The 22,960-nt window shown below is 41.3% G+C and overlaps 2 protein-coding genes across 3 annotated transcripts; both read left to right on the top strand.

The window, feature by feature from the left end:
• The first annotated feature begins 6,026 nt into the window (after positions 1–6,026).
• Positions 6,027–16,727, top strand: cfap206 (cilia and flagella associated protein 206). The gene is made up of 12 exons (XM_004071061.5): positions 6,027–6,227; positions 6,305–6,388; positions 6,463–6,553; positions 7,366–7,554; positions 9,036–9,203; positions 10,999–11,213; positions 11,660–11,779; positions 13,770–13,968; positions 14,060–14,200; positions 15,933–16,126; positions 16,221–16,361; positions 16,460–16,727. Exons 1-12 carry the CDS (start codon positions 6,120–6,122, stop codon positions 16,682–16,684), a joined length of 1,875 nt encoding a protein of 624 aa, XP_004071109.1. The 5' UTR covers positions 6,027–6,119; the 3' UTR covers positions 16,685–16,727.
• Positions 16,728–18,235: 1,508 nt separating this feature from the next.
• Positions 18,236–21,349, top strand: LOC101158110 (peptidase M20 domain-containing protein 2). 2 transcript variants are annotated; one of them, XM_078949798.1, is made up of 7 exons: positions 18,236–18,683; positions 18,781–18,929; positions 19,029–19,171; positions 19,242–19,396; positions 20,665–20,800; positions 20,876–20,983; positions 21,046–21,349. In XM_078949798.1, the coding sequence occupies exons 1-7, from the start codon at positions 18,291–18,293 to the stop codon at positions 21,201–21,203; spliced, it is 1,242 nt and encodes a 413-aa protein (XP_078805924.1). In that variant the 5' UTR covers positions 18,236–18,290; the 3' UTR covers positions 21,204–21,349. The 2 variants fall into 2 exon arrangements, with proteins under 2 accessions (XP_078805924.1, XP_004071101.1); XM_004071053.5 differs by having other exon boundaries at positions 18,240–18,683; positions 21,061–21,349.
• The last annotated feature ends 1,611 nt before the right edge of the window (positions 21,350–22,960 follow it).

The raw sequence follows: 22,960 nt of genomic DNA on the forward strand, positions 1-22,960 counted from the left end.
CCTGTGGCATGATGGGAGATGGAGTTCGTTTTTAAAGGAGCCGCTGTAAATTTGAACGCTCTGTTTCCCTTTCGTTACAATACAAAATGAACCTACTGTCTCTTTGTGTAAAAGCGCTACACATCGAATGCAAATAGTAAAAATATGAACCGTTCTATTTTTTTCTTTTAAAGAAATATACCATACTACATTTTAGTTCAATAAAATGCAAGGTCAGGTTTATCCTATTGGGCCTGTTCTTTCCCAAATTGCCCTTTAATAGAAATTTAATTGGGTGATTTAATCAACAGTCCCAATCCGATTTAACTATTCTGTATCCAGTTTAAATAACAAACAATTGAATTCCTCATTGTTAATTTAAAAACGTTTACAGATTTTTACAAAGTGAAATGTGTTTTTGTCAGAAGTGCGCCCTCTAGTGGCAATATCAATCAAGTGTTGTTTTTCATGTAATGGGCTGAGCTGCGTTGGAGTCACCTACCATATATAGAAAACTGGACTGGGTGGGTGTGACGTACCCATAGAAAATGCCAGACCTCTGGCTCCAGTGAATTGAAGCCACTTCATCGCGCCATTTTTCCACGATGCGGTCGCTGCCATTTGGAGCCAGTCGACCACATTTGGACCGAGTCAACGTTTCTATGGCAGCTACTGTCACCAATCAGGAATGAGCTTGTTCGAAGTCCACACCCCTTCCACTGAAAGTGGCTCAGGAGAATCTGTCAATCAAATGTTCAAGGTGGGGACACCAAATGCTTTTACTGAGGCATCTGATTGGTCAGTTTATAACTTGAATAACTTACTTGATAAAGAAAATGGTAATGGAAAGAAGAAATTAGGATGAGCAAGAAGATGTTAAGACAAATGCATCAGAACAAGACTGGTTATTCAGTCCAATAGAATGAGTATTAACTATTTATTTCTATATAGAAGTCAGGGATTTTGGCTCCTGGAGCCAGCGGGTACTTCCTATTTGAAACAGGAGGAATGTCCAGATTGTTTTTTACAGTTTTTTTACAATTGACCTCTAGGGAGAGGCTCATGCAGGCATGCATCAATTCAACTCAGTTTTATTTAAACAGCCCAATATTACAACACAGTTGTCTCAACGGACTTCACTAATTGTACAAAACATAAAATCAGTAGCTGATTGCTAAACTAAACTGAACAGGCTAGGCTAAACTGGGCATCCCTGTCGTTAAACCTTCCTTCTGTGTAAGGAATATAAACTCTTAAAAAAACTGACTCCAGGAGAAAAAAACAAAAGAGGAAACCTCTGGGATGAAGGAGGGATCCTCTCTCAGGACAGACAGGCGATGTAGCATCAACTTGACACCAGTCCTCAGAAGGATCACATTGGGAGCACCGGTGAATCTAACCTGAATTTATTAAGCCCTGGCATCAGAACATAAACTGTAGCATTCATGTAGAAAACAGGGAAGGTAAAAGTCTAAAGAAATGTTCTTCAAAAGGATGACCTCTCTTGGAACTGGGAAAGGCGAGTTTTTTTCATGCTCAAAACTGATTCTTCTGGGTTTATTTTACTGTGGTTATTTCACCTCAGTCATTTTTATGACAAGCAAAAGGGATCAAAGTTAGCATTGAAAAAAATGACATAAAAAACAGTGTAGTAGTTATCAAAAACAAAGTTCCCCATGAACGTTTTAACAGGCAAACATCTTGGTACTAAATGTGTGTAAAATGACTTTTTTCTTCTTCTTCTCTCTACTAGAACAGGCGTGAAAAGAGACACACCATTGTGCAACAAGAGAGTAGTCAAAAATGGTTTTACACGAACGAAGCCCAAAGCATTCATGTTAATGTAGGACATTACAGGTGGTTAATGTTGGGGCCAAAAGCAAGTGTGTTATCCAGGAGTTTGGTGTTGGAGTCCATTCAAACACGCTGCTTTTCACAGGCCTTTTGGTAGGAAACACCAAGCGTTTTCTATGTGCATCTAGTGTTCCATGACATGAGTCTTTTCAAATGTAATGTCCTCTTTTGATGGCTGTCATGCCCTTTATACTGTTTTTGCTGATGTAGTTTAATAATGGATTATATTTATCTGCGCTTTTCCAGACGCTCAAAGCGCTTACATTGTGTCCATTATTCATTCACTCCTCATTCATACTTGGTGACGGTAAGCTACTGTTGTAGCCACAACTGCCCTGGGGCAGACTGACAGAGGCGTGGCTGCCATTTCGCGCCTGCGACCCCTCTGACCATCACCAGGACATTCATACACATTCACACACCAGTGGGGCCACACTGGAGGCAAGGAGGGTGAAGTGTCTTGCCCAAGGACACAACGACATTTGGCTGGTGGGAGCAGGGAATCGAACTGCCAACCCTTCGATTATTTGGACGACCCGCTCAGCCACCTGAGCCACTGTCGCCCACTTGCCATAAATGTTTTCCACTGTTTTGCCGATTGAAGGTCAAACTTTGGCCACACACCCACATATACACACTCACATGCACCCCTGAGGGCAATTGACCTAAAAATCATTCAATAAATACTTTATTGTCCCGTGAAGGAAATTTGTCTTGGGCTGAGGAGCCCACAGCTACAACATAAAGAACACAACAGGATAAACATACACAATAAGACAACACCCACAGAAAGAAAAACCAGAGACACTTACTCTAGACCGGTCACCGTTTGTTCAGCAGTCTTACGGCTGATGAAACAAACGACTTCTTCTATCTGTTGGTCTTACATTTGGCTGCTCTGACACGTCGTCCGGATGGTCATAATTCAAAGTCAGAAAACAGAAGATGAGATGGATCACTGATGATTTTATGAGCTGGAAGTGCCACAGAACACTCATAAATTTGCTGTAAAGCTGGAATTTCACCTGTACCTGTGACCTTCATAGCTGTTTTCACCATGTCACCAATCCTGTTTTTGTTTTGAACAGACAGTCAGCCAAACCAGGCCCACAGACCTACAATACTTTTAAGCACAGATGAGTCAAAGGTCCACATTATTTTGCTACTGATACCTAAGAGCCTCAGACGTCGTAGAAAGGTCATCCTTTGGGCCAGACGGGCACAGTGAGAGTCAGTGTGAGCGTTCCAGTTCAGCAGACTGTCCACATGTACACCCAGGTATTTAAATGATGTGACAGTTTCTATGGTATTGTTATTAGTGCTGACAGGGCGGTGTGCTCTCACCTCCTGTGGATCCAAGAGGGTCTCCTTGGTCTTTTTCTCACCGAAGCACTTTTTTGGATGTTGGGAGGATGTTGTGTCGGTGTGTCTGGACAAAGCCCACGCATACGGAAGGAGAACATGACAACTCCTGAGGAAGTGTGGGATTCATACCAGGGCTTTCTCGCTGTGAGGTGAGACTGTTAACCACCGTGCCACTGTGCAGCCCTTATCTTGGTAATACTGACAAAAATAAACTACTAAGTACAAACCAACAAATAGAAAGTGAAATTACATTTGATTTGGTTGTTTAGAATGGGGAAGTTAAAAAAAAAAGATCTAGCTGCTCATTATTTTGACTTAATGTGAGCATTTTTACAGGTCCATAGCAGCCAGAACAGACAGACTCAGGGACAGTTTCTTTGCCAAAGCTGTCACGATGTTGAACTCTAATGTTGCAATGTGAGCCACATGATTCTTTCAAATGTTTTTCTTTTTTTTAATTCTATTCATTTGTCTGCATTACTTGTCCACTTGAAAGGTAACAGTTTCTGAATGTCATTACACTGTGTACAATGACAATAGGCTTTCTATTCTATTCTATTCTATTCTGTTCTATTCTATTCCATTCTAATCCTCTCCCAGGTAATGTACAATCCAATTTGATGAGGTCACAATTTAAGAGCTGCAAAGTGTGGAAAGTTGTGATGTTTCATTAATCAGTCTTTGCCAAACAAACGTCTAAAATGTGCTGTTTTCCAACAGCAGAGGCTCATTTTCTCAAAGTTAAAAACTGGTTTCTCAGATCCGGTCTGATGTGAAGCCGATGGCAGATCTGATGTAACTGCTATCCGGACCAAACAATCCTTTTCTTTTTGATGCCTCAGGGCTCATGTTGGACAGACAAAGGCTAAAGTCAATCCATGTGGCTCCTACTGGATTGTTGTCAGTAAGAAATCGACCCAAATGGCTCTTTAAGTGTAAAAGGTTGCAGACCCCTGGACAACAACAAAATGTACAAAAGTGAAAAGGATTTCCACGATTACATATGTGTACAAAACCAACATGCAAACAGTTTCCCACTGGATAAACCATTCCTCAACATCCTGAGCTCTGACAAGTCAAGCCAGGACATAATCTGGGATTGTGTGATTGATACATATTTCCTTTCAAACTTGAGAAAGTTACGAAATACTTTTGATAAATTATGACAACCATCATTGGATTCCAACCATGATGAGATATTTGAGATAAATTCTTAGCATTCTTAGCTTTTTTTTATTTTTTATTTGAGATGTTTTGTTCACCTTTCTGCATTTCCCTTCAGAGGTCCTGTGGTGGCTGCCTACGCTGCCACACCATCAGGGCAGTAACCTCCTGCACCACACCCTACATATATCTGTTCACTTTATTTGTTTGCATATACTTTTAGATTTCTTTTTCAAAAATAACACACATTTGATCATAAAGTTTATCAACATGTTTCAGTTTACTTTATTATAATTTGCTTTATTAATTTGATGTTATGCTTTGAGTCACCAGTGCTAAAGGGAACCATTGCTGCTGCTGCTGCCATCTGCTGCTGGAACAATCAAGTCAGGCCTGACACAAGAATGCATGCCAGTCAGCAGAGGCCTTATATTCAGCAGGCAGCTAATTGGACTGAACCATCACCCAGTGGACAAGGAACTCTTTTTGTTTCTTTACTTTAGTTTCCATTTTGATGGTCCTTAGTCTCATTCATTGTGTATGTTAATTTACTATAGGATGGACATTAGTTTAGTTTGTTCTCTGTATTTTGTCTTAGTCTTTTTAAGTTCCCCCTTGTGTGTCTAGTTGGTTTGATCAGCCACTATATATGTTCCCTTGTGTTTGCAATGAGGGAGGTCAGTTTAATTATGTTGCTTTGTCTGTTCAGTTGTCCTCTGTTACATTTAAAAACTTGAGTTAACTTTGTTGCTTTGACCTCTTTTAAGGGCCCATTTCTGCCCATTTACAAATTTTGAAGAATAAATTTAAATATTTTTGATTAAATTGTTTGCTGTCCTTGCCTTCTACTGCTCGGTCCACCACAGGTCCCCACAATGAATCAGCTGTCACTGATTCGCACAGACGATTCAGCAATTTTTTTGTTTTTTTTTTAGCCCGGATTACCTTCCTGACAAAACCCTGGATCTTATCCAGACTCTAAAAAAAGCTTCAGACATGTTCCATTCTATTGGTCATTAATTATTACCCCCATTAGACGTCACCGATGTTTTGACTTTAGCAAAGAAAATCATCTCTGTTTTTTAGTCTGCATTTTCAGCGTTTCAGAAAGCAGAAAGTCAAACCTGACTTGGAAATGTCTTGGGACTTAGATGTTCTGTAATAAACAAAAATGTATGAGTGTTTTTTTTTTAATTCTAGGCAAATTTTCTGGTGAAAATTGAATGCTTTCTAAATTTCATTTTTATATTAGCACATAAAGTTAATATGACAAAACTTTACCTTGTTTCACATTTATTAATGACAATATCAATTGTCAAATACCTCATGATAATACTCCTTTATTTGAGTTTAGGAAATATGTCCTACAAAGAATTTTTTTAAAAAAAACAATTGAAAATCTGAAATGAATCATAGTCTACTTAAAACCTCAGATTGGTAAGTGTACATCAATGTTAGCAGTAAAAGAACATGAAGAAAGCAGAATTCCTAAAACCTGATATAAAGCAGAAAATATTAGTGAGTTACACAGTGAGAGAGAAGAGAAAGCAGGAATATCAGTAATTCACAAACGCAATTACACAACACAATTTCATTATTTTCTGTGAAGAACAGCATCACCTTCCATGTAATTGAACGAGTAATCGCTAGAGGGCGACCTTGTGCTGCATTTATACACCGTTACCTTGGCAACGGACTATCAACAGCAGCAGCTCGTTTTCCTTGTGGACTCATTGTTAGGAAACAAAAAACAAAAAATGTCTCAGTTTGACTCAGAGAGAGTGATCCAGAATATAGTCGGTGAGCTCGTGCAGGAGTGCACGAGGCGGCGGCACGTGCTGACAGAGACTTTGGTGGCGTTTATGGTCAGTAAACCCGGAAAACCCGGCAGACTGCCGTCTCCTGGATCACATCTTTACCTGTTTGTTTTTCATGTCTTTAGGTGAAAGCTGTCATGCTGGACCCAACAAACGGCTTTGATGTTGACAGAAAACTCACTGAACCAGAGATGGAGAAACTTAAAGAGGTTCCTATTTTTGTTTGTTTGTTTGTGAGGGTGGAGCTTCTTGAAAGTGTAAGGCGCCCTTTCTCTTGTTGCAGCTGTGTCTGGAGAAACTGCTGGCACCGTTCAGCCCGTCACGTGACAGCATCAACATGCAGCTGTATTTCCTCATGAATTACACCTCTCAGCGTCAGTATACTTCCGACGTTTCCTTTTATGTTTCTCCAAATTAAAATTTAAAAAAGTAATGTGCTTATTGATACCGCAGGTTTCATTTTGCGGTTGATGATTACTCAGTATTTATTTATTTTCTTTTTTTTCAGCCTCTAAAATGGTCATTCCAGATTTGGATGATATTTTACGCCCCACCATCATAATTCAAATGATCCACATACAAAATAAAAACATAAATATAAATATAAATAGCCAAATGTACTTTTCTTTAGACCAAATCTGTAAAAAAACTATATGACAAAATAAGACGTAAAATACCAAATAAGTCTGGAGTTCCCCCCAAAATGCCATTTTTCCTTGTCCCACCCCTTCCTAATGTCTAGATTCAATCTCAAGCAAAACAGTTACAATTATTTTTGATAAGAATCTTTTTTGTATTATTTGTTTCATTGGGGCCTATTGTGACTGTTTAAACGTTTGTTATGATATGCAAAATACTTTAAATCAAATGTATCATCCATGGAGAGTGTTTTACAACCTTATTTACTTAACTTTGTCCTCTACTGCAAAACTATAGCTTCTACTCCTGAGAGAACGCTACTATTAGTAAAGGTTTCTAACCCTGCAACCTGCAAAAACTGGTAACAGGATTGCATCAGGTTTTATCAAGCTTTTGACCATTTATAAGCTGCCATTGATGAATATGAAGCAGCAAATTGTAAAAGTTAGCGTCTACTTTTCATGAATTCTAAAGCCCACATGTCTTTCAGCTCTGCAGTGACCTGTAGAGAGTTTCTCTTTGTAACTAAATGATTTGATCTTTGCAGGTGAGTTTCTCAAAGAAATCCATGTCGGCCTGGATTCTCGGCTGAGCCTGCTGAGTCGGCAGATCACAGACAGCAGGCTGGAAACCGGCCGAGCGTCTGAAGCTGTGTACAGCAGAATTCTGACGTACATCTTGCTGCAATCTTCCATGGGTTCCCCCACAGACGCAGACAGCAAACAGGAAGCTGAAGGTCTGACTCTGTCCTACGATCCACTCAGAACTGCAGCACTTCTTTTGCATGAACTGCATGAATGCCTTCACTTTGGCCTCTGGACCAACTTTACACACTACTTGAACTTGCTCTCTTTGGTAAAAACTGTTTTTCATGACGCTGAATTTGAATAATTTTGATGTACTCTGGATTCTTTGCTTTTTTTAGAACAGAAATTCATGTATTAATTGGAACTTATTGTCTAAAATGTACTTTGTTCCGCTCTATCACGCCAAAGAAAAGCACAAACATGAGACAGAAAGCTAAGCACAGCATGAAACACTTGAAACACTGAAATGCATCGCAGTAAAGATCTGAGTTTACATCTGCTGTAACAACCCCGTAAAGCTACATTCACATCGCCCTTGGGTGGCCGCTTCCAATGGAATTGTCTGTGAATGCACGATTTGGCTTTTCACTCTCAGAGCACTCATGTTTGCGCACGTTTCTACGCCCGTTTTCTTGTATCTGCATACAAAATGTGTGACCAATGAACATACTTTGAAAGTTAAACCAGGTTAAATGTTTCCCAATTAGAGACTCAGATGTGGAAGTGACATATGGAAGGTGTCCCTGTTAGTTCACAACAAAGACAAAGACTGTTGCTGGCGGACATGCGCTAGAAAACAGTAGGAAAAGTAGAAGAAGCCCCTCTCTGCGCATCCAGTTTGAACGTTCAAGAAGTTCAAGAACCCGCGTTTAGCTCATTTTGAGAACGGACGTCAAATGTCTGGTATGGACATAGCTGAAGATGAAAAACAGCCAACAAAGAACTTCCTGCAGTATTTGTGACCAAAAATGGTAACATTTTGATGTCCGAGGTTGTGTCCGAATTCCCTCCCTACGCACTATATAGAGCGTTTACCATTTTCTAGTGCTGTCCGAATCTACATTTCCAAAATCGAGTGCCCTAGAAACTTCCCAGAAGTCTCTGGGAAAAACCAGTGAGCATCGATGCTCACTAGATCGGCGAATATAGACCATAATGCATTGCGTCGGAACATTTTTTGCCAAAAAAATGTGTTTTAATGTATTTTTAAAATTAACCATCAATGTTTTTATCTTGTAAAACGCTCATATTAATTAGATTTTAACTTTGTTAAATCAATGACGTCATATCCGGCGTAAGAAAAAAACAAAGTAGTGAGCAGGGGGCACGATTGCTTTTAAAATTCAGAGTTCTACATAGTGCCGCACTATATCATTTTTTTAATAGTTAAGGGTTAGGGTGTAAATTTAGACATAGCCTTAAAGCAAAAAAAGTTTCCTAACTCTTCATTCAAAGAAAAATAAAAATAAAAACCTAAGCAATAATCATGATGATGTCTATTTAACTTTCATCTTAACATCAGAAAATATTAGATCTGCACTTTGCTTACAAAGTTTTGGAGCAGAGGCATTGTTCATTTGATGACATGTATTCTCTTCTTCATGAATTGTCCAATCTTTTTTTGTCCCAGCTGCCCTTCAGAGGATTTTTCCTCAGTCTGAGCTGAGGTCCTTCATGATGCTGCCGAAGAAAAAGAAGGAAGAGCAGCTCCGCAAACTCGCCACCATCTCCACAGGGATTCGGCTCTTCAACAAAGGCAACCAGAACAGAGAGGGGGAGTTTGACGTCCGAGAACTCAGTACAGTGTCTTTCATTCTCTTACTTATTTGAATCAAGTCTACTTAGATCACTACTGACCTTTTTCTCCTTAAATTTGTAAGTTTGGATTTCAGTTCATTTTTATATCTACAACACCCGTTCAGACCGGAACTATCCTCTGAAAAATTCAAACGCATTTGGGTCTCAAAAGCAGCAAAAAAATATATTTTTTTATCACAGTAAAACTGTCCTTACGTCTTGACCATAATCATCATAAAGTATGTCTAGAAATATACATTTTAAGATTCAATTATCTAATCAATAATATGTAAATTATGAGTTAAAGCAAAATTTCTAGTTTTCCCAATTTAAGTAAGTCTGTTTCTTGTAACAAGGGCTCTCACAAATAAAAGTAAAAAAAAGTAATAAAACACTGGAGATATTATACTTAAAATATATGTTTTCAAGATTAAAAGACTCGACATAATATATAAGATTTATTGTGATCAAAACATATTGTGAAGCCTTATTATTAACCCTTTTACCAAGTGTGATAAGATATTAAAACTGGAACTAGTTAAAAATTATTCGTGTTTTTACAGTGTAAACAAATGGAGGTTTGATGATCTTTAAAGAGCCACTTCAATGAAACTTGAGTTTTTGTGTTTTTAACATGTTTTTGTACAATTCTTCTGATGTTGGAGGCCATATATAAAGAAAGTTAAGATTAAAATTGCATTTCTGAGTATTTCTTTTTTTAAACCGTGGTGAATCAGGCGCAAATACAAAAATACCCTTTGTGTCATGGTTTTAGTTTCTTAATGTTTGTTTTCCAGATGTCTTTTGTTTCTTTTTGTTTGTTCACTTCCTGTTTTATTTTGTAGGGTTTCCTGTGTTGTGTCGTATTTTCGAGTTTTACTTTTGGTCCCCATCTGCCCTCATTGTTTTCACCTGTGTCTCGTTTGTCTGTATGTATATAAGTCCTGTCTTTCCCTTCCTCCTGTGCTGATCCATAGGTTAATCTTCCCCTGACTCCAGTTTGTCTAATATTTCGAGTTTTCTGCCTGCCGCCTGCCTGCCTGGTGCAGTGGCTTAGTTTTGTTTTTGGACTCTTTTGTTATTAAAGCCCCGGTTTCCCTGAAACCTTCTGCCTCCTCCTCCTCCTCTCTGCGCCTGGGTGCTTCCCCTCATCTCCTGCTGTAACACTTTGAAAAACATATATATATATATACCAGTTTATACCGGTATATACGGAATATACCGTAGAAAATACTAGTACAAAATACAGTTGATATGGGCGTGGCACAGGCTCCCTGCTCTGCTCCATTCTCATGCATCACTTGCAGAGAAGTAGATCCATGAACGTCTTTGTTTTCCTCGTCTGAGCTGGAAACTGGATTCAAACTGTACGTCTAGATAGCTCCAATATTGCTCACCATTTTTGTTGTACCCCTAATGTTTGGTTGGGGTTGTGAGGGGCTTTAAGCTAGTGGGAGAAAGTGTAAATGGAGAGCTCTCACTTATGGGTGACAAGAAGTGAAGGGGTGGTGGGGTTGCCAACTGTCCCACCCACAACTCAGGTGAATTTCTAAAGAACTCCTGCTGCTCTGCAGAAACTATGTCCTAGTAAACAACACAGGTTTCGGGATTTTGTCTAATAATAACTAGTAATAGCATAACTAGTAGACAACTGGAAACGCTTTAAAAATAGATCAAAAGATGACCAGAGTGGGACTTTAAACCAAACTTTCCTTTTACTCTCTTGCCTCTTGAAAACACAGGGCTGTACTTCAGGTCATGATCATCAATACAGTATTCTGCCATTCTTTCCTTAGTTCCCACTGTCCTGAAAGACGCCCTCTCATCCGCCAGAGAAACCATCAGGAAGGAGCTGAGCGAGACCCAGACTTTAGCTTGGAAATTCACGGCTGTCCTGGAGAAACAAACACAGTGCAACAGTCAGAGCAGACTCAGCAATCATGCCGTCATCCTGCTCAAACAGGCTCTCTACAACGTCAGGACTCATGAAGGCTTTCTCAAAATCTTACTGGTAAAGTATCCGACAGAAATGACAAACACTAGCCAATAGATCAGTGATTCAACTTTTAGTGCACTGAAAGATCGTGTTTATTTTTGTACTGGCTGAGGTCCACATGAGTCACGTTCAAGTCCAGGTCGCCTCTCAAATCTTAAAGACCAAAAGAATAAACTGTGTAAACCTAGATAGCATTAGTTGGTGTTTTATCCCTCTTTCTTTGGGTACACGTCAGCTTTAAATGGAAGGAAACAGTAGAAAAAGGTGAACGTATTCACGTATTTGAATTTAGTTTCTTTAGGTTATTTTCTTCTCTGGGAAAGAACTTGCCAAAGAGGAACTTTGAAGAAGAGAAAGTAGTAAGGAGTACAGGCTGTTCAAGAGGAAGACAACCTCTTCTGAAGTGATGAAGCTGGCTTATCTTCCAGCCATGATTTGTGTGACATGTGCTTCACCTTCAGACCGATGCGTGCGCGTGTGAAAAAGTGGTTGAACTTCTTCAGGCTGATCTCTCATCCCAGCTGAAGATCCTGGGGGAAACTCTGAAGCCCTCAGGAGCTCCACCAGCTGCCAGAGTCATCGTGAGTGTTTCCATTTTCTGTTCTACTATTTGATTAGAATTTTTCTTTTGGTTCGTCCCCTTATAGGGACGAACTATATTCTTAAAACATTAAAATAATGATGGATTGGATTGGATTCTGCGCTTTTCCAGATGCTCAACGCGCTTACAGTGTGTCCATTATTCATTCACTCTTCATTCATACTTGGTGATGGTGGAGGTGTGTGACCATCACCGGGATCATTCATGCACATTCATGCTTAACGCTACTGTTGAGTAACCCTTGTGCTATCCTAGGCATTTTAACATTGGGAGTTGGGTCATCTAGACCCACTAGACAGTGCACTGAACCTTTTTTCTTCAATGATTTGTGATCTTCACTGGTGTCCATGGATTACATGAAATCTTTCCACCTTTATCCACCTTTGTCCTGGTAGGGAAAACACGTCAATGTAAGGGTGGGGTCATCTAAGATAGAACAAGGGTTTTAAGGGGTCTTGTCCAAAGGTGATGTTAATAGCTCAACATTGATGGTAATTCCCCCAGTATGTGTGACAGTACCATTGTTCATGAATCAAACCATGCTTTCCTGCGTGGTAGTCTCTCACCTTACCCGCCAGTTGTGGGATATTTGCTGGTCTAGAAATAGAGCTACATGCAGAAAGCTTTGTTTGAGGAGCGGTAGATGAAAATGAAACTAGGAAGTCATGTACACACCGGGCATTTGATGCGCTTTCTTGAACCAAGAGGACCTGGCTGCAGATACTAATGTAAATGGTAAATGGCGTATACTTATATACGTATATACTTATATACGCATTGATGGTGGCTCCGCTGCCAAACACAGGCGCCCGCCTACCACCAGAGGCAAGGTGGGGTTCAGTGTCTTGCCCAAGGACACTTCGACTCATGGGCGTGCAAGGCAGGAATCGAACCTGCAATTTTACGATCATGGGTCGACCGCCCTACCGCTGCACCACGGCCGCCACCAGTACTGAAAGTCCTTGACCAGAGCCAGAAGTGTCTGCCATATTGCAAAAAAAGAAACAACGTTACGCAGCACTTACAGTTACGGTTTTTCACATTTTAGCCTTTAATAAATGTTTTTTAACAATTCTGAACACTTTTGGATTAGGGTTAGGGACAGGGTTAGGTATACAATTTCTGCCTCCTACCGATGATGTCAGGAGCCATTTTGTTTGCAGCATGGTCTACCCTCTTGAACATGCATTTAGTCCATGGTGTTCACATTGAGTGAGCAGGGAGGGGTTTTTACTTTTTCTTTTGCTAATGTTTACTAGCGCATGTCTGCCACCAACAACTGGAAGAGGCTTGGTGCGAAATTTTGAAGCGTTGCAAATCTGGTGACTCTTCCCCCACACTTTATCTTTCACAGCAACAACCACAATAATTAATTTCTCCTCCATAATCAATCTTTAAATGATTGGTATTACTGTGAACTAAAGGGGACGTCATCCATACGTCACAACCAAATCCGAGTCCCTGATTGGTCAAAGTTTGACCAATTGAGCGATTTTTTTTATTTTTTTTTATTTTTTTTTTACATAGAGCCTGAATATGAGTGAATGGAGAAGTTTGAACATGGAGGCAAATAGAGTTTTCTTTGGAAATGGCCGGTTGAACGCATGTCGCCGAGCTTATAAACGTAGCTTAAGAAAAACAAAAAGTAAAACTTTGGAATCCTTAGACTCCGCCCCTTTGATTCTTAACGAGACACATCATGTTGATGCAGATAGATAGATAACTTTAATTATCCCCAATGGTTAAAACAGCTCTCCAGTAAGAACAGATATAAGACATGACAGTAACAACATTTTTACACAGTAAAAAACAGCGTGCGAAAAAACACATCAAATAATTAGCTAAATAAATAAAATAAATGTGGTGCTGGCAGGACGATCAGAAGGACTCAAAGACGAAATCTTTGTCACCTAGAGAAACTTTTTGTCTTTGATAAAAAGCCTTTCTTTCACGTGCTCCACGTTCTTCAGTCTTCATTCAAGGCCCTGTCATCAACGTGGTCTCGCCTTCTGGATGAGGCAGAGCTCCTGAACTTCCTTCACAAGATCACAGTGAACCTCCATCCATTCGTGGCCTCACAGGCGGAGGTTTTCTCTGAAGCGGAACTGGACGGCCAGCAGGAGGCAGCAGAGGTGAAGAGCGATGAGCAGAGGCTGGCAGAGTCCTCCGGTATGTCTGACATGCTTCACATGCAGCTTAGAGTCTCAAGCTACAGCCTGACGTTTCTTAGATGATCCTGTTCTTCTTTCTTGCCTTCCAGGTGAGCAGATTGATCCAGCCCAAGCAGAGTCAAAGGAATGGCTCATGCCTGAAGCCGCCTCCAACTGCAGTGAACTGCCACTTCAATATAACGGTTTCTGTGGTTACACACTGGTGAACAGTGATGGCCTTCTGCTTCCAGGTACCCATGAAACACAGCTTTTCTGTTATTATCTTCCGTCAAAGTGCAGCAGGTGAATAAAAGAACCCTTACACCGGAACTCATGCAGGAGTTTTGAGTTTTATCAGGCAGCATAAAGGAGAGAACTAAAGACAACTTCATCACCTGAAAGCATCTCATGAAGCTGCAGGTTGCACTGATTTTACCGATCAGTTATTGGAGTGGTCATTTTGGTACCTTCAGGAAAGCCAAATGTGTCTCCCATAGGATTGTGTCTCATTATAATACAATTATGTGAACAGTAAGTAGTCTACATGACCCACTTTCTAAACATTTGTGTGAAACCTCCTCCAAACGTGGCCTGCAGGCACTCATGACACAACCGTATGAGAATTATGTCAGAGGGATGATCCAGAAACTGTTAGTTATCATGTCCCACAGCAGTCCTGCACTGCAACAACCACATTGTTTTTGCAATCCTTTTTTTTCTCTTACAGTACCCTCAAGGAAGACATTTTGCCTGTGCCACATACTCAAAAACTTACTCAACATTTCAACCTAGTACCCGGTAAAAATGAATTTTGGGGATTTTGAATGACCCCCTCAAAACAAAATGATGTCAACACATCTTATAGGGCTGAAAAGAAAAAACAATCAAAATCCACTAAATAGACCAAAAAATGCATGTTTGGATATCCAAAGAAAGGTTTAAAATTATTATGGGATGGCCACAGGACTTACGGCTTGGCGCCCATCTTGTGGGAAAGGGTCAAAGTTATCGATATTTAAATTTTTCCACAATATGGGAAAAGAAAACTTTCGTTCAAGCGATCTTCACAAAACTTCACGAACACGCCGCCAGGTTAAGTCTACACCCACAACCAACATTTGTTGACCTTTGACCTCGGAAACAGGCTGCCATCTTGAAAATTCAAAAAAGAAGAAAAGAAGAACCACCTTTCGTACCAGCTATAACATTAAACTCCTCCTAGGAATTCCGATCCATCCCCTCCTTACTCCTCAAGCATCATTGGGAAGCTACTTGGTAAAAGTCACTGCTTTAAAATGTGTCGATTTTAAACGGCCTTAGCGTGGTGTGCTTGCAAATGTGGTCTTCACCTGTTCTTCGCATATTTTAACAAAAAGTTGTGAACATTTTATACATGAATGCTGGATGAAGCTGAACAAAACAGTGACTATATGTGGGCTTGGTTAGCAACAAAAAACAAAAGTAAATCCAAAAATGTACTTCTGCCGATTCTTCTAAAATGTTCCTAGATGTGTTCGTCACCCCCAGGTGACCAAAAAAATAAAAAATAAAATGGTCGCCATGGAGATAAAACCAACAGAAAAGCTGCCATTTGTCATGTGCAGCTCTGATCAGGGTGGCAGGGGCAGAGGGGAAGAGTCAGGGCTTTCAGCCAATGAGGGCGCCTCAGGAGGGGGCCACGAGGGCCGGGGTTGATAGCGCCCCCGTACCATACAATGCAACTCGCTGATTTCATTTGAGTTTATATCTTCAATCAGCAATATGCTGTTAGCCTTCAAGGGATTGAAATTAATGAAAACTTCTGTAATTGTCTCTTTTTTTTCAAGTTTTCCTTTGTTTTTTAGCACAAATGTGTTGTGATAAGTAAAGATTTTTAATCTAAACCAACTTCTTATGCAGATGGTGTAAAAATGCAATAAGGAGTAGCTTCTGTTTAGTGGTCTGTATAGTTTGCAGGATTTAGAGATGCGCTCTCTCTTTTAGGAAATCCACACATTGGAGTCCTGAAGCATGAGGGAAAGCTCTACGCTTTCAGCTCCAAAGAAGCCGCCCTGAACTTTGCCTCCAGTCCAGATGCTTTTGCTGCAGAGGTGGTGGAAAAAGCCAAACGCTCTCCGGAGCTCGTTCACCTCCTCAACCTCCATCAGCAGCTCTCCTGGATCAGTCCATTCTCTGAGGTTGGCAGCTGCTCCAACAGCAGTTCCACAACAACACAGAATACTGTTGATGTGTTAGCCTGGAGGAAAACAGATTTTTATCTGTGCTTTATAGGTGAAACGAGAGGAGGTTCTGTTGACAAAGACCTTTAAATGTGACAGTGGGACACAGACAGACACCCACCCAACAGAGACCAACATTGATAAGTCGTACGAGTGGAATGAATGGGAGCTTCGGCGAAAAGCTCTCAAACTGGTAAGTTTACAAACAGATTCTGCCTGGATTTTGCTGCTTTCCTATTATGACTAGCTGTTTTTCAAGCGGACAAACCTTTTCCTGATCTGGACCTGCAGGTGAATCTGCGAACAAAAGCGACACACTCGTGTCAGACGGACAAGAGCCACATGAGGCGGGAAAACGTCACTCAGACCTGGCTGCAGAAGGACGCCGCGTGCCAAAGCAAGAAAGACAGTGGCAGCAGCGCCGCCATGCCTCACGTCTACCTGGCAGGTCTGACTGGACAAAGAGAGGCTCAGCTGGTCAAAGTGAACCTGTCGAAACCTCCTTATGAAGAGTGAGACCTGCAGCAGCATTTACCTGAATAAAATTCACTGTACCTAAGTTGCTTTTTATCTAGTGCTTTTTTAAAATATATATAAAATGTATTTTCGGGAGTATAAGTTGCGTTTTTTTATTTTTTTTTTTGCATAGTTTGGGATGGGGTAAAACTTATATATCATTTTTTTAAAAAGATAAATATGTTCATAGGTTTCTTATTTTTCCACTAACAGTCAAAAACCAACATGGGGGAGAATCTGATTGTTCTCCTTCTGAACTTGACAAAAGTTGTTTTATTTCCATCAAGAGAATGACAAAAAGAGCTGGAAGATCGCTGAAAGCAACCGTCTTTCAAACGCAGCTCCTGCAGCAGATGGTGACCGAACTGGAAGAGACTGAATGATCACATGAACCCCGACACGGAGGCGTGATTATTACAGATGTTTCTGTAGAGCTCTTTAAAATAATAGTACAGTGACGTGCGGTCAGGTGAGGCAAGTGAGGCACAGCCTCACCTGTCATAATCGTGACAAAATAGGAAAAGGTAAATTTAGTAAATATTATTTTCCACTGATCTGTGTTAAATATACATTTTCAGTCAACTCAACATGTTTTCCACAGTTTCTGAGGTTAAAATCGCTGAATTTGAGTGTTCAGACCTAGAAATGTTCCTACATTCCCAAAAACAGTGAAAATATGTTCCTCTCCAAATGACATTTTAAGCACAGACGAGAGAGAGAATGACTAATTTTGTGTAAAATAAATATATAAACAGTATCTTCTTTGATTCTAACATGAAAATTAAAAGTTTTAAAAATATATAACCCTATGAAGTGCATGAACAAAATCCTCAAAGCAGAAAAAAAAGTTGACCTTTATGAGTTGTAAACTGAATAAACTAGTGGCCAAAAGACTTTACAGAATTGTTTTTTTTTCTTTTTTTCAGTCGTATGGTGACTTTGGTCTTACCTTTTATATCTGTCCTTAACCCTTGTGCTATCTTAGATGACCCCACCCTTACATTGACATGTTCTCCCTACCATGACAAAGGTGGATAAAGGTGGAAAGATTTCATGTAATCCATGGACACCAGTGAAGATCACAAATCATTGAAGAAAAAATGTTCAGAGCACTGCCTAGTGGGTCTAGATGACCCAACTCCCAACGTTAAAGTGCCTAGGATAGCACAAGGGTTAAAAACCCTAATTTAGATCAACTCCCAACATCCTTGATCAACAAGAATTGGGTTAATGAATAATTTTAATACATTTACTTTACTGCTTTTCTGTGATGTCTGTTTTATTTAAAACACTTCCTAAGAATTGTAATTAAATCATTTCTATGTGAACTCATAGATTGTTGTAGATTTATCGTAGTTAATAAAATTGAAAATGATAACTTTTCTAATAATCTTTGAACAGCTGCAAAGACAGAATTAACCATCAGGTATAAACCTTTTTTGTTTGGTGACAGACTGTCCAAACCGCAGAGTGGAAGAGTGCGGTCAGACGGCTATTTTAAAACTCCCCTTGCGTACTGTGAGGGTGGAGCAACTGTAACCTGAGACAGCTGCCGTGTCAGTGTGGAGAGTCCTGGTCAGAGTATTAATATTAATGTTTGCAGAACATGTCAAAGGTGCAGCTGAAACACAAAGTCAGCTCGTGCATAGATGACAACAAAACAAAGCTCCACAGCCTCAGTCAGGACATCTGGAGCTGTCCTGAGCTGGCCTACCAGGAGGTCAAGTCTCACGACAGACTGGTGGCCTTTTTCCATCAGGAGGAAGGCTGGCGGGTCGACAGCCACTTCAAACTGGACACAGCGTTCAGGGCCTGTTGGCACTCTGCGGGCGTGGCTCAGGGTCACGAGGTCAGCCTGGGTTTCCTGTGTGAGTATGACGCCCTGCCTGGGATTGGCCACGCTTGCGGACACAACTTGATAGCCGAGGTTGGAGCTGCTGCAGCTATCGGCCTCAAAGCCACGCTGGAAGATGAACACAAACTCCCCGTCCAGGTGAAGGTAATGTTACCTGAAAGTACTACTCTGGCGGCAGAGGAGTGAACGGACAGGACGACTGCGGTGAGAGACTTTGACAGGACTGGTTCCTTCACCACAGGTGACAGTGCTGGGGACTCCAGCGGAGGAGGATGGTGGAGGGAAGGTCGACATGTTGAGGGAAGGAGCGTTTGAGGGTTTGGATGTGGTGTTCATGGCTCATCCATCAAAGGAGGATGCCACATACCTTCCCTGTGTGTCCGAGCAGGAGTAAGCTTTTTTCAGCGTAAAGATGTCGCTTGTGAATCTCATTCACTGATAGGGCATTGTTGTACAGTGATGAAGCATTGGACATCTTTAATGTTTTAGTGTTACAGTGAAGTATCACGGGAAGGCAGCTCATGCCTCAGCCTACCCCTGGAGGGGCATCAACGCTCTGGATGCGGCTGTGCTTTGCTACAACAACCTGTCTGCTTTCCGACAGCAGATGAAACCCGACTGGAGAGTCCACGGTGAGGAGCTTCATCCCGTGTGGCTCTCTGCTCTGTGGCAGCTCTGATTCTCTCCTGCTGCGCTCCTCAGGCATCATAAAGAACGGAGGAGTGAAGCCCAACATTATCCCTGACTTTACTGAGCTGGAGTATTATCTGAGAACCCCGTCAAGGACTGAACTTCCCATCCTGAAGGCCAAAGCCGAGAGCTGTTTTCGTTCAGCGGCCATGGCAACGGGCTGTGAGGTGAGAGAAGAATCAAATCCAAAGCTTTAGAAAATCTGGTGAAAAACATGGGAATTAAAAATTTCCATTAAGACCCTTGAAAATGCAAAGTGAACCAAAACAATCTTCTACATTTGCCTGGATTGTGATTGTCTGTTTCTTCCATCTTTGTTTACATTAGGAGGATCTTCATGGAATCCTATATTTTTGGTAAAAAGCCATTTCTATCTCTTACAAACTTAGAGGAAAGAATATTAGTGGATAATATGATGCAGCGGGTGTAATTTTTGCACATTTAGATCAAGACTTTTGTCTGACATGACGGGTTTTAATGCCCAGACACATCATTCTAGTCTCTCTGGATGGTTGGTAAGGTGCAGGAGCTCAATGCTGTCCAATCAGTGTTGGATTACCATTTCACCAAAAAAGCCCGCAACCAAACAGTAATTTCTTATGTGACTTAAGCGTTTTCCCTCTTTCAATCCTGAAAAAGCTCCCTGTCTGCTGTTGTACTGTGTGCTATAGTTGTGACAATTGATGTTATTCAGTTCCTCCAGAGTGGGTGAGTAGACCCCATGTCATCTTTGCTGCAGCAGCAGCAGCAGCAGCAGCAGCAGCAGCAGCAGCAGCAGCAGCAGCAGCAGCAGCAGCAGCACATGGAGTCGTTTCTAAATGGTCTCACATGTGTGTGAGACCACACCCATGGACTGTTTCAAACTTCATTCCCGCTGCCCAGTGGGAACCGTGTGCACAGGTGCTACTTTCTGCCGACCCCCTAATCCAACAGTTGATGCTGAAATGTCATGAATGAGCCTCTGAGTCAACACATGATCCCCAGAAGGAAGTCTTAACCACTAGGCCACTGAGCTGATTAAACCCTTTAACTCTGGAGGAGTCTCTGGCAACACCTAACTACCACACGGTCTTTGCCACACGGTAACTCTTTGCACACTTACATGATCGACAACTGATTCCGATGTGGAGCAAAGCGACTTTTCATATCGGCTTTGCACTGATATGGAACACGTTCCTAATGTAGAGAGCTGCATGATGCCGCAATGCCACCTGATTTACGTTGATTGTGTGAGCACTTCACTAATGTAAAGTGTCGCATCTCAGCACAAAACCACTTTTTCCACTTCGGAATCGTGTTAATTGCATAAAAAGTTGAAGAGCTCTGAAAGTGGAAAGCAAGTAAACACTGGAGCTAAAGCGCTTCGGTGTAAAAGAGTCAATGCAGGACAATAAGATAAAGGAAAACAATGACTGGTTGGAAACTTTTCTTAAAGGTCGAAATTGAATTTACCAGAAACCAATATGACAACATCCTACGGAACTCTGCTCTGGAGGAGCTCTATGAGAGGAACGGCACAGCTCTGGGGATGACCTTCACCACTGATGAAGATGTTCTCAAGAATGAATCTGGTCTGCAGCAACATCTGCACATTCTCACGGTAGACGTTGAAGTCCACTGTCTGACACTGCATCTTTAATTTTCAGGCTCCACAGACTTTGGGAATGTGACATTTGCTGTTCCTGGCATCCATCCATACTTCTACATTGGCTCTGATGCCCTAAACCACACAGCTGAGTATACAGCTGCTGCAGGTATGAAGTTCACTTGAGCTGTTGAATCTGACAACCTGGGATTAGATTTGACTCATTTGAAGGCTGTTCTGTTGCAGGCGATGAGAGAGCTCAGTTCTTTGCGCTGCGGGTGGCGAAGGCTCTAGCCATGACAGCTCTGGATTTGCTGCTAGATCCAGAGTTGCTGCAGAAGGTGAAGCAGGAGTTCATGGAGACTAGAAGAAGGGAGGAACAGAGATAGAAGAGGGGGGAAGGGAGAAACCATTGGGGAATTGCTGATACAGGTGGGAAAGCTCCAGATGGGATCATTGTTAAGAAACTGCTTTCATAATGACAAAATGAAAAAAAAGTAATAACTTAAATAAACCCACCACTGTGAAAAGGTTACCAGTGTTCATTTCTTTTATGTAATAACAATGCTCAAAAAATATGGAGAAATAATTGGAAATGCTGTTCGCTCTGATTCTCACTTCAGGTGTGTGGCTCATTTATACTGTCTTATTATTTTGATAAGAAAAACAATCTTGAAATATCAGTAAAAAAATTGTTCAAATTAAATATATCCCTTGTGCTATCTTATGGGATCCAGATGACCCCACCCTTACATTGACGTGTTCTCCCTACCATGACAAAGGTGGATAAAGGTGAAGAGGATTTCATTTATTCCATAGACAGCAGTGAAAATCACAATTCATTGAAGAAAAAAGGTTCAGCGCACTGTCTAGTGGGTCTAGATGACCCCACTTCCAATGTTAAAGTGCCAAGGATAGCACAAGGGTTAAGCATTTTAGTGGTTAGAATCTCCTGAAGGCGAGGCAATAACAAGGTTAGACTTGGAACATAAACACTTGGGCTGAACTAGACATGAGCCCAGGTTAAGCACCATCAGGGGCAATGAACTGGCGATGAATGCTGGTTCTGGATCTCCTTATGAAGGTCTGGTGGTTGATGTTATCCAATGACCAAGGTTGTTTTTCCTTCTGCTGATTAACAGCCGTTCTTCTGGGTTTAAACAGAGTTTATAGCTCTCTTTGTTGTCATGTCTGCAGACATTAGATAAAGATCCACATCCTTCTGCAGCTGTTATCAGCAGCGCTGAAAGTTGAGGTCAAGTTGTCTGCAGGTCAGAACTCTGCTGAAACTCAGGGTCACTTCAGACCTTTAGAGAAAGTGCTGATCCCAGGTTCCTTATTTCTTGAAATTATATTTGACTCTTTGATTTATTACTGTATTTGTTGCTTCAGACATCCGGGATCAAACACTTCTCAAAGTCCTTCATGGTGTTAACAACCAGAACCTTGGACCGTCCGCTAGACAGAGTGGTTTGATGTAAATCCTGCAGCCTTTAACCCAAGTGTTCTCAATCTGCTTACGCTTCCTGAGAAGCCTGGCATGTTTGGCGATTTCAGCATTCCTTCTGGTCAGATGGTCGTTCAGATAAACAGCAGATCCCTTCAGATTCCTCCTTTGATTCATCAGAGCTAGCTAATGTTGTTGGTTCACAAACCTGATGAGGATCGCTGGTTTATCCGTCTCCTTTCTCCTGGGGAGCGGGTGGCAGGTCTCGATGGTATTTAGATCCAGGGAAATCCCTTTAGATGTGAAAAATGATTCCACTTGGTGTTCCAAAGACTCTCCATCGCTCCCTGTTTCAGAAGAACTGCTAGCAATGCTAGCGCTAATAGCATTAGCAATGCCAACTCCAGCTGCATTTAGCTTTAGCCGAGGTTTGATCGGTACTCCAGTGAGAATGACATTATTCATCCTTGCTTGTTGTTCCACATCGTCCAGTCTTTTCTCCAGAATGACAAAGCGGTTATCTCGTTGCTCAACTTGAAAGTCACTTGAAGATAGTTGTATAGCTGCCGGGAGCCACACCCGTCCGTGCTGTAACCTGGAACCGGAAGTTAAGATCCATTATGAGTCTTTCCCACCCAGCAGTCAGCCGTGGTGTCCTACAGGGCTCTGTGCTCAGTCCAATCTTTGGATAGTCCCAAG

The sequence above is a fragment of the Oryzias latipes genome, chromosome 7 (genome assembly GCF_053564925.1).
Source record: "Oryzias latipes strain Hd-rR chromosome 7, Olatipes_Hd-rR_3.1".
In the NCBI taxonomy this organism is placed as follows: Eukaryota; Metazoa; Chordata; class Actinopteri; order Beloniformes; family Adrianichthyidae; genus Oryzias; species Oryzias latipes.